This window comes from Xyrauchen texanus, chromosome 25, assembly GCF_025860055.1.
Source record: "Xyrauchen texanus isolate HMW12.3.18 chromosome 25, RBS_HiC_50CHRs, whole genome shotgun sequence".
Taxonomy (NCBI): domain Eukaryota; kingdom Metazoa; phylum Chordata; class Actinopteri; order Cypriniformes; family Catostomidae; genus Xyrauchen; species Xyrauchen texanus.
Window position 1 is genome coordinate 16,233,227 of NC_068300.1, and position 12,508 is coordinate 16,245,734.

At 41.5% G+C, this 12,508-nt stretch overlaps 1 protein-coding gene across 2 annotated transcripts in view; it reads left to right on the forward strand.

Moving 5' to 3' along the window:
- LOC127619231 (calmodulin-binding transcription activator 1-like) overlaps positions 1-12,508 on the forward strand; it is a 548,116-nt gene that overhangs the window by 501,580 nt on the left and 34,028 nt on the right. Inside the window, exons 9-12 of one of the 2 annotated variants that reach the window (XM_052092052.1) lie at positions 207-968; positions 999-2,452; positions 3,857-3,983; positions 4,255-4,389. In XM_052092052.1, the coding sequence (XP_051948012.1) occupies positions 207-968; positions 999-2,452; positions 3,857-3,983; positions 4,255-4,389 (2,478 nt within the window). Of the gene's footprint in view, positions 1-206; positions 2,453-3,856; positions 3,984-4,254; positions 4,390-12,508 lie in introns of both variants that reach the window. The other variant, XM_052092050.1, reaches the window with a different exon arrangement.

A 12,508-nucleotide genomic window follows, 5' to 3' on the forward strand; every position in this document is an offset into this window, starting at 1 on the left:
CTTTTTTGTTCCACGGAAGAAAGTCATAAATATTTGGAACAACATGAAGGTGAGAAAATTATGCCAGACTTTTTTTATTTTGGGGTGAACTAACTATTTAATAATATTAATTAAGGTTACTTAGCTAATGTTGTTTATGTTATAGTGGATATTGCTAATGAGTTGGATACTGTTAATAAGTAGCTTTTTTGTGTGTTTCTGTGCAGGCGCAGGGAGCAGTGTGCATCATAAATGTAACAGCGCCAAACATCGCATAATCTCTCCAAAAGTTGACCCTCGCTCTAGTAGCTACAGCAGCGGCCACTCTGAGCTCCAGAATAATGACGTGTCAGAGGGTAAAATAGAACACAGCCACAGCAGCAAGAACAATGGAGGTGCAGGAGGGGGGAGTGTACGTGAGAAACGCAATGGCAAAGTCCACAAACCTGTACTGCTACACCAGAACAGCACTGAAGTCTCCTCCACCAATCAGGTGGAAGTGCCAGACACTACCCAGAATTCCCCTGTGTCCATTAGCAGTGGGCTGACCTCTGATCCGGACATGGCTGACAGCCCAGCAGTGACAGGCATGGGCCATGTGGCGTCCGTCATGAGCAGCCTATCCCAGAGTGTCTTCATGTCTGATGTGACTGGGGACCCCGTCTACAGCATGTCCCCCACTGGAGGCCCCAATGCTCATATTATGGGACCTGATGCCACCTCCCACAATCTGATCTTAGCAGTCACCTCTGACAGCCACAAGTTTGCCTTTCCTGGTAATGGAAAAGCAGATACAGGTGGCCCTGGAGCAGATGGGCTGTCCATGCTATCTGCATCCAGTGTCTCTGAGAAGCTTGTTCTCTCCAGCAGCCTAGACTCAGGCGGCATCAAAATTCCAGAAACGGCTATGAACTTTGATCCTGACTGCTTCCTGAATAACCCGAAGCAGGGCCAGACATATGGGGGAAGTGGATTAAAGCAGGAGAATGGTTTATCCGGTGCCTCATCCTCCTCAACAGCTAGCACTAACGGTTTGCAGCGCTCACCATCTATATCCGATTCAAACTATGGCTACAGTTCTGTGCTGGTGAAAAACATCAAGACTGAAGACACTTCATTTGAACAACAGCTGGCCAAAGAGGGGAGCTACCAAGTGGGGGCAGTAGTAAGCTGTAGTGTGTCCAGTGGTTCAGGTGGCCAGAACTCACTTACCTTGACCCCAGCTGCCTCTCTGCTGCCCTCTGGAGGGGGCCTGAGTCCCAGCACCACATTGGAGCAGATGGACTTTAGTGCCATCGATGCAAAGCAGGACTACTCCTCCGGTGCCACAGCAGTAGGTTATGGCCAGGCAATGAACAACCTAGCTCACCAAAACCAATCTCCAAACTTCTTCCTTCATGATGCACCACAGCCACCCCAGACCCAGCAGGCTAGACAGAGTTCTGGCCAGAAGAGCCACCTACTAGAACATAACTCCCCTGATGGAGCGTACATGGGTCTGCAGGTTGTGAAGACAGAATCGCCTGGCAGTAATGGCCACCTACACCACCATCATGTCCACCATGGCCAACACAGAGCCGACTGCAATGGGGGCTCAACCACGGAAGCACAGGGACAGACTGGCTCCCTTCAGCTCCTGCAGTACCAGGGAGGTTTCCCAGGTCTTGGTCCAGAGCATGAGGAGGTGGTCGGCATGGATCAGAGCCGCAATGTGGGGTCTGCTCAGACTGGGGCCACAGTGAATGGAACAGATGGTTTACTGAAGTCCGGTGATCACCTGCAGGCCTGCGGAGGGGGAAATGGAGAGACTAGAGGAACGGATCACTTCATGCAGCAGAGCTCTGAGAATGGACCAGGGTCTGAGGCAGTGGCTTTGAGAAATGGAAACAGAGCAAGTGCACCCAGCAATTCCTCTCAACAACAACTCCAGCCGTTGCTTCAGGGAGCTAATTTGGTTCAAGGGCTCTACAACACTGTGGGGGATCACCATGGTCTTAGTGGAGCAGGAGCCAACAGTGCAGGAGGCACAGGCATGGAAATCAGTTTGGATCACTTTGACATCTCTTTTGGCAACCAGTTTTCTGACTTAATCAATGATTTCATCTCAGTGGATGGTGGACCCAATGCCGTAGGGGCTGCGGGGACATTGTACACCCACCAGTTGGTGGTCCCACCTGGGTCAGATGGAACGGCCAACTCAGGTGGGAACCAACAGCAAGGTCAAGGGGATGTAACCAATAGGGCAGCAGGATACAGCCCTTCAGAGCTCTGCCTCCAGTCGTGCTGTAGCCCCCAGTCTTTAGGTGGTGGTGGGGGTGTTGGGGGAGGAACAGGAGAGACTGGCTCACTGGCTTACATGCATGTCGCTGAAGTAGTATCAGCAGCAGTTTCTCAGGGCACTCTGGGAATGCTGCATGCCACCGGGAGACTTTTTATGGTCACAGATTACTCTCCAGAATGGTCCTATCCAGAGGTATGTCTATCCGAATAAAATTCTGTTTTTCATGATTTAAAAAAAAAAAAAGTGTAGAGCACAACCCAGTGGTTTTGGGGTTCCCATAGTCATGGAAAACCATGAGGACATTTAAAAAAAAAAAAAAAGAAGAAGAAGGATTTCCAGGCCTGGAAATGAGGCCAATCTTCATAAAACAATAAGTCATAAAAATTTTGCAGTATGGAAATTTCTTTAGTGAATTATTTTTAAGTTATGATTAAATTATGTTCTAAAACATTTCATTGGGAGTGCAGTCTCTATAAATATATATATATATATATATATATATATATATATATATTCTCAAAGCCAATGTGAGGAGGCCGCAGGTCGAGTGCCGTAGGTAATCACATCAGTGCTGATTTAGGGCCATATAGTACGATTGCGAGTGTAATATTGTTTATATACAACAGTTCAATGAACAAGTAAATAAAAAAAAAATCTGGAAAAAATTTGTTCAGTCATAAAAACGCATTTGTGCATGGAACGACTTTCTTACGTGACAGATCAGAATCTGCCGTTGTTGGTTCAAACCAAATTATGCGTCCAAGCATTCGTTAGTATGCAGGTCATAAATAGTATCACGTCTTGTGTTGTTTCTAACAAGTTATTGGATAAACAAGGATGTATGTGTGTGTGTGTGTGAGTGAGTGAGTGAGTGAGTGAGTGAGTGAGTGAGTGAGTGAGTGATCACCTGTTGCCACTCCCAAGCAGAGATGCTGTCAGCTTTCTGAAGGTCAGCTTTCTTGGTGGTAAAAAAAGCGGGGGTATTTTCTTCCCTATTTCATGGTAGCCGGTGCATAAGAGTCATTCCCTATAGAAACCTTTTTGTGAGTTTCTATAAATTATTTTTTTAAATCGGTGTCAGGTAATCCAAGCAGCTGGAAACATCATGGAAGGGTAATAGAGAAATTGTGGAAATTCATTTGTCAAAAGGTGTGGGAATCCTGCTGTTCTTTTTTTGTCTTTTACTACTTTAAAATATATTCTAATTATGACTAGAGGTTATAAATAGCCCCAAAAATCTTCTGACTGAACCTTTAAATCAGGATTAAAGGCAAAAATCAATACATTATATGGGTTATAATAGCTATTAAATCAGGGTCCCACATGTTTTGTATCCAAACCTTGAGCCTGATTTGTTTTTCTTTCATATGCTTTTGGATCATTACACCACAAGATGGCAGAACACATATTAAGCTCAAATCTCACTTTCATCCATAAGATGGCAGTACAACAACATATTATCGGCTTCTACATTCAGATTGTGCATTGCTTATGTGTCTCCCTTCTTATTTAAATATAGAGCATAGTTTCCTAAAATATATGTGCACATGGATTTAAATGAAGTGAATCCATGCTGAGATTTTATGCATGTTTCAGGGTGGAATGAAGGTGTTAATCACAGGACCATGGCAAGAGGACAGCAGTAGCTACACCTGCCTGTTTGATCAGATCTCTGTCCCTGCATCCCTCATCCAGCCTGGAGTTTTACGTTGCTACTGTCCCGGTAACTTTACGTTCATACAAACAGCAGACTAACTAATAAATAAACAATATATGAAGAACTGAAAAGTTATGCTTTAAGAATTGTAATTGTTAAAAGACACTTATTACTTTCAATATAACATAAAACAGTGTAGGATTTTCAGGATTTTAATGATTACCCCTGAAAGTCTTCAGAGTTCACCACTGATAAAGAAGAGAACTGCATGAACTCTCATAGGTGCCATTGTGATTTTCTCTCATCCCTCTAATTATTGGCTTGTGCATGTCTGCAGCCCATGACACAGGCTTGGTGACTCTGCAGGTGGCTGTCAGTAATCAGATCATCTCTAACTCAGTGGTGTTTGAGTATAAAGCCCGTGCACTGCCTTCTCTGCCTTCATCCCAGCACGACTGGCTGTCACTTGACGGTAGGTCTCCTTCTCTGTCTCTTTCTGCATTTATGAAAAAAAATCACGCTCCTAAATCTCAAGCCCATCATTTGACACTTGATTATGCACTATGATATACAATCTCAGAGAAATACGGAACTTGAAATAGGTTGTATAATAATGGTGTCTTGGCCAAAGGCTTTTTTAAATTATCCTACATTTAGATAGTATGTCATGAAGAGACAAGAGAGAGTGTATGTTAATCACAAATTTGAACTGATCAAGGGTAGATAAAGTTAAAGGGATAGTTTACCCTAAAGACAATTCTGTCATGTACTCACCCATATGTTGTTCCAAATCCATGTTCTGCAGAACAACATCTCCTTGTGTGTTCCAAGCAGCAATGAAATTCTTACAGGTTTGGAACAACAATAAGGGTGAGTAAATGCTGACACAATTAGCATTTTTTGCTGAACTATCGCAACTTCTACAGATGTATGTGCAGCGTTCGTTTTACAGTAGACCTGTAGATGGGGATAGAGTGAGGGGTTTGGTAAATATACTGTAGCGTTGGTCTGTTGACTCCATAAGTCACCACCAATGCTGAATATAATGTATTTGAACAGGACATGGTAAAGTGTGCAATTTAGAGCTAAAAGTGGAGTAGAGCATACTGTAAGCAAGAAGAATGTATAAATACAGTTCTGTTTAAGAGCTTACAGGAAGAACAACAGGAAGAGCTTTTGATGCTTGTTTTGCCCTTTGTGCTTTAATCTAGATGAAGCTGGGCAAGCATAAAGAAGGGGGATGGAGGCAGTAATTTATATAAGTGGTTAATACTTTAAGGTCAAGGGGAAGGGCAATCTTGAAATAGAACTCTGACGACTTTGATGAGCTTTCCGTGACATAAGACATACAGAAGGTTGATTGCTTCTTCACATCTGGTTTTGCTTTGTGTCTCTGTTTATATTCTTTATATAGAGCATTATTAGTTTATATGTCTATAATTGGTTTACACAAAATTGCCGATTTTATTAGAGATAGTTCACCCAAAGATGTAAATGTTGTCATCATTTACTCACCCTCATGCTTTTTCTTCCTTGGTGATATCTTTTACCCATACAATGAAAGGGAATGGTGACTGAGACTCAACATGCTGCCTTGTCTTTTTGTATGGAAGTAAGAAATGCATAAAGGTTCGGAGCAACCAGGGTTAGTGAGATTTAGTGAATGATGATATGCATCAAAGAGCTTATGAAAATATTGGAGCATATGGACAAATCGACATGCATGCCAATTTGACTTCTGAAGCTCTAATCTGCTTGCACTGATCAGCTGAGGGAAGGTTTAGCCAAGATAAACAATCCCAATGAATGTTTTGATCAGCAAGGAGTGGCAGCCAGCATTCAGATACAGCATGTGTTTGACAAGCCTGATGTTTCGAGAGCTGAAGATTAAGCCAAACCTGTACAGATGATCATGCATAACATTAAGAGGGTCCTGGGTGCTTACAGTCACAAAAACAGACACACTTTTCTACTTTTCTTGTCTACACACTGCACACTGCAGCTATTAAACAGGGGATTTCTGAGGGTATTTAATCTGGGAGGTATGTGTGTCTGTGTTCTAAGGATAGGCTGAGTGCTCTGTCTCCTATGAGTCTGTAGGAAGATTAGAGTGCCAGTGCCTGTGTGTGGTGCTGTTTGTCTGTGGAGGTGGGGGAGGGCGGGGGGTGAGTGTTGTTACTGCAGTATGCATTGACAGGGTAAAGTAGGGCATGTTGGGGGAGCCTGTGGAAAGGGACAGCTGCAATGCAGACAGCCCTTAAAGGAATGTTCCGAGTTCCATACACGTAAAGCTCAATCGACAGCATTTGTGGCATAATGTTGATTAACACAAAAATAATTTAGAAAGAAAAAATCTAGTTTACAGTGAGGCACTTACAATGGAAGTGAATGGGTACAATGATAGTGAGTATGGCCAGTGTTTGGAGGGTTTAAACATAGAATTTTGAAGCTTTTAATTTTGTAAAAGCACTTGCATTAATTCTTCTGTTAAAACTTAATTATTTGAGCAGTAAAGTAGTATAAATCATATTTTTTACAGTCATTTTAAGGTTTTAGTATTTGTTGACAACATCGTCATGGTAACAAAGTTGAAAAATGTTATATAACTTTACACATAAAAGGTCTGTAAGTGATTTTATCACACTAAAATCATGTTAACATACATATCTTGTTGCTAAACTTTTGAAAAAGTGAGTATTTTAACAAATAAATTGGCACCCATTCACTTCCATTGTAAGTGCCTCACTGGATATATATATATATATATATATATATATATATATATATATATATATATATATATATATATATATATATATATATATATTTAATAATCACACATATTGACAACTACACCTCCCTCTCCACTGCCCCTCCCTGAGAGCCCTCCACAAATGCCATATGTCTGCCCCATTTCCCCACAAACAAGTCCAATTTCTCCAGTCATCTAAATGACCCTTCTTCAAAGGCTGCCACCCTCCCCATCTCCGAGCACCACTCCTGGATTGAGGAGCTCTAGCCGACCTCCATCCTCTTAAACCTGTCTGTCTGGCGATCATGACACTGGTTAGGACCCAACTCAGAGTCTGGGGCAAAATGAAACCCGAGTGCCCAATACGTCACACACAAAACTCTGAACCTTGAATCAAAATTCTTGGATCTTAATACACCACCAAAAGACATATGTTTTGTCTCCATACTCTGATTGGCATCACCAGCAGGTGGGTGTGTCTTTAAGACCAAGCCTAAACAATCTAGAGGGGTCCAATAGAATCTATGTAAAATCTTGAATTGCATAAGGTGCACCCTTGTGTCTCTAGATGCAGACTTGATGTTTTTTTAGAATCCTAGCCCACACTCCCTCCTCCAATACCAAGTTTAAATCTTTTTCCCATAGTCTCTTGATAGATGTTAAAGCTCCATCCCCCAGACCCTGAATTGGCAGGGAGTAATACACTGATGCCTGATGGCCTCAAAAAAAAGCAGTAATCACCCCTTCCAGAGTGTCTGTCGCTTTAGGGGGTGTATGCTACTCCCAAAAATAGTACAGAGCAGGTGGCGAAGCTGTAAATACCTAAAGAACTGAGATCTGGGAATCCCAAAATGTTTAACTGCTCCGCTCTCATATAGGTCACCCAGTGTATTACCCCCTCTCATAATCCACTCTGACCAGCAGAAAGGAGACTTATTAATACATAATTTTGGGTTTAGCCATATATTCGAACCAACATTTAGATAAATGTCCGAATGAAACACTCTGGACACTTTTGTCCATACCGAGTGCAACGGGGTTTAACTTAACTTCTCTGGTTAGTTCCCAATTTTCCCAATCATCAATACATTTAATGAAGACCACCTGCCCACATCACTGGAAAACCTTTTCATTAAAGGTCAAGTTTAACTCTAACTGAATCACACAAATTTACTGGGAATAAAATACCCAAAAACTTAATGCCCTGTTTGGGCCACTGAAAGTTGCCTGGCTGAAAAGCTTTGTATTTAGACCAATTAACACTGTATCCCAAAAAATTAGAAAAGGAATGAATAATTCTGTGGAGGCAAGGCATAGGTCTAGTAGGGTCGGAGGCAAATAATAAAATATCATCTGCGTAAAGCAAAAGCTTATGAGCCACCAGTAGATTTCATTGAGGTAATGGTGGAAAAAGACTCTCTCTGCTTTATATATGTAGCCAGAAGCTTACCTGCTTTGTCCCCCGACTCAAAGTATGACTGTCTTGCCCTGAATTGCAAAACTCAACCTTCCACGACAAAATAGTATTATATATGTATTTCAATCGGGTCAATTCTCTGAGGCCATCAGATGACATTCAGTATTTCAGCTCTTGCTCTGCACTTTTAAATTCCGTTCCAACCAGTTGGTCTCCATATAAACAGTGATTTCAGCCTTTAATATTTGTTGGAATTCAGGATTTTGTAAAAGGGATACATTAATGCACCAACTATATGATTTATTTGTCTCCGTATGTCGCAACACCTCTAAACTCACCAGGGTGTCATCTGAGACTAAGATGTTTCCAATTGAGTAATCAACAACAGATTAAATTAAGGACTTTAGATATATAAAAAAAAATCTATTTTGAATAAATCTTATGAACTGATGAAAAAAGTGTATAGTCCCTACCAGATGGGTTCAAAAGTCTCCAAATATCTGTAAGACAAAGATATTTACACATTCTGTGATGTGTCAATGTTGCTCAAGGGGGTTTACACACTTTGCTTCACTATGATCAAGGACTGAGTCCATCAGTACATTTAAGTGTCCTCCCAATATTATATCATGAGGGGTGCCATCGGCTTGCAACTTCCCTTCAAGATCTATAAAAAAGTCCTGATCATCAATGTTAGTTATCTTTAATCTGTTTGAGACATTTGAATTGTAGCTGCTTACTTAGCAGTGTAATAACTCCCCTGCTCTTACTTGAGCCAGCACTAAAGAAAACATGTCCACCCCATATCTACCCAAATTTTCAGCTTCTTGCGGGGCAAGATGCGTTTCTTTAAGAAACACTATATCATATTTCTTACATTTAAGAAGAGAAATAACTTTTCTTCTTTTTATGGGGTGCCCCAACCCATTCACATTCCACATGGAGACAGACAATCCACTCATACTAACATTTTACATTTTGACATATTGGAAAAAATAGATTGTGTATAAAAAAAATTAAACTATAAAGACCACATTCCACATTAGTGCAACAATCAAACCCTGAACCAAACAAACAGAAAAAAGATAAACGTCCATCCCTCTAAATTCAAACAGTCCATGTACGTCTACGTGAAAATTTTATCGTTTGATTGCTCAAGTCTGGTGTTTCTATACATATTTTGTAAAACAGAATTACACAACAGAAGATAATCTATAAAACTCCAGCCAATAGGCAGGATAAAACACAAAGAACATGTTCTTGATAGAGATTCATCCACATAACTGTCCTGAAGGTGTGTTTCTCCACAAAACAAACTCCAGCCTATACGTAACCAGCACACAAAAATATATATATATATATATATAAAACAAATGCATTTCAGTTACTCGGATATTCAAACGAATGTTCAGTGAGCCGGCCCAGTCAACTGCTTCATGAGTGTAATAAATGACCCAATCACACCACAAAGGAAATTCTCCACAAAAAAAAACTCCAACCAATAGGAGGCATAAGCACAAGATTCATCCACAACACTGTCCCAAAGGAGTACTGCTACACAAAACAAACAGGTGCTCAGCTTCCTCTGATGATCAAGTAGATGTTCAGTGGCTGCAACATGAGAACCACAAAATAATTTACTCAGTCATTGACTTTATGAAGGACATTGCTTGCTGGGGTTATGGCCATCCTTAGTGTCTATTCTCAATTTGGCCTGGAACAGTGCAAAAGCAACCTTCCATTGATGCAAGAGTTTCTTGTATTCCTTGAATCCATCACACTTCTCTCTTGTCGAATTCACAAAGTCTTGGAACAAGAAAATGCTGTGGTTTTTCTAAGAAAGTCTTACTCCTCGCCTCACGTAACACGAGATCTTTATCGGATGATCTCAGAAATGATCAGGCCTGTCTCCCTCAGCGAATCGCCAAGCAAGGACCCTGTGAGCTCGCTTGATTTCCAGCTTATGGCCTGTTATGTCTAGCAGATTCGGAAAGAGTCCGTCCAGGTATTCCACCCTATTCTGAGCCGCTGCTCCCTCAGGAATTGCAACAATTAGGACATTATTCCATCGGTTACAATTCTTAGTGTCCTCCAGCTTCTCCCAGGCAACGTTGGTTGCTAGCGGATTTGCAGCTAATTCCCTCTCTGATTCCATCAGTTTCTTGACATCCACCACTCTTGAATCCACTATAGTGAATTCCGTCTCCATGGCCGCTATCAATTGACATATTCTATCAAGATCCTCCAAGTCAGCAACGACCTTCGTAAGCATTGCCAATAAGTTCAGCAATTCTCACTGAATTTCTTTCACCTCTCCGGCCAAATCGACTCCCTTGCTCAAGGCATTTATTCTAGCAAGATCCTCCAAGTCATCAACGACCTTCGTCAGCATTGCCGATAAGTTCAGCAATTCTCACCGAATTTCATTCACCTCTCCGGCCAAATCGACTCCCTTGCTCGAGGCCTCTCGAGGGGCATCAGCTTGAGTAAGTGGCTTTAAATGTCTCCAGAGACAGAAGATTTTGAACTCTTTGACACATTGTCTTCCTGGAACAGTTATGGATCAGGGTGTATTGAATCTCACCAGTTTATGACCCAAAAAGTAGAATCAAAACTAGCAAAGTGCGCAGAGGAATGAGTCCAATAGGTTTTTGTGGTAATCAATATTATGCCACAAATGCTTTCGATTTAGCTTAACTTGTATTGAACCTGAAACATTCCTTTAAGGGAGAGAAAACGAGTAACAGAGGACTAAGTTCCCACTCAGATACCCATATCCATTCAAACGTAAGATACACCAGACAAAACACAGCATGTAATTGTTCACATCAGATCTCTAATGCTTTATGTATCTTCATAATGGTGGCAGTCTTTAGAGTCACATTTATATCAGATAATGCAAAATGCATGCAAATGGCTAGTGTTACTAGTTGACAACAATAAAACAACAGGCTAATTTGAATTTTGTCCAATGCCATGCTCAAATAATTAAAGCTGATGTCATTTTTATTCAAGTTAATATTCTTGCATTCCAGCTTGATTTACAAAAACAGCTATAAGGAAGTTATGTGTAGGTGTTACAATTAAAAGTGTAAAATTGTGTAAATCTAATTTTTACTCTGTTTGTTGAGCAACCTGTCCTGCCCAACTCAGCAAAATTGGCTCGAACAATTGACTTATTTGGGCAGGACAGCATGTATCTGTTTGTACTACCAATAAAAGACGGGGAGTTTTCTAGAGTCTGTTGAAAACATTCCCTGTTATATAGTACGCCAAATGTAGTATGGCATATTAGTATGTTGAATCCTTAGTATTCATAAAAGAGTGGGCGAGATATACCTGGATGTCCTACTACAGTAATTCTCAACCTTTTTCCTGGAAACCCTCTTTGCTGGCCATGGCAGAAGACTAACATTCCTGTCTTGCAGGAAATCACCACAGAACAAGCAGTATTGCTGGTGGCATTGTCATGCTGGAGGGTCATGTCAGGATGGGCCTGCAGGAAGGGTTCCAACATGAGGGAGGAGGATGTCTTCCCTGTAATGCACAGTGTTGAGATTGACTGCAATTACAACAAGCTCATGTCAGATGATGCTGTGACACACCGCCCCAGACCACGACAGACCCTCAACCTCCAAATCGATCCCGCTCCAGAGTGCAGGCCTCAGTGTAACGCTAATTCCTTCAACGATAAATGTGAGACAAAACTGTGACTCGTCAGTAAAGTGCACTTTCTGCCAGTCCGGTCTGGTCCAGTGAAGGTTGGTTTGTGCCCATAGGTGACGTTGTTGCCGGTGATGTCTGGTAAGGACCTGCCTTACAACATGACTACAAGCCCTCAGTCCAGCCTCTCTCAGCCTATTGTGGACAGTCTGTTCACTGATGGATGGATTGTGCATTCCTGGTGTAACTCGGGCAGTTGTTGTTGCCATCCTGTACCTGTCCTGCAGGTGTGATATTCGGATGTATCCTGTAGAGGTGTTTTTACATTTGGTCTGCCACTGCGAGCATGATCAGCTGTCCTTCCTGTCTCCCTGTAGCGCTGTCTCAGGCGTCTCACAGTATGGACATTGCAATAATGTTATTGCCCTGGCCACATCTGCAGTCCTCGTGCCTCTAGGCAGCATGTCTAAGGCACATTCACACAGATGAGCAGAGACCCTGGGCATACATTTTTTGTGTGTGTGTGTGTTTTTCAGAGTCAGTAGAAAGGTCTCTTTAGTGTCCTAAGTTTTTATAACTTTGATCTTAATTGCCTACCGTCTGAAAGCTGTTAGTGTCTTAATTATCGTTCCACAGGTGCATGTTCATTAATTGTTTATGGTTCATTGAACAAGCATGGAAAACATTGTTTAAGCCCTTTACAATTAAGATCTGTAAAGTTATTTGGATTTTTACAAAATTATCTTTAAAATACACTAT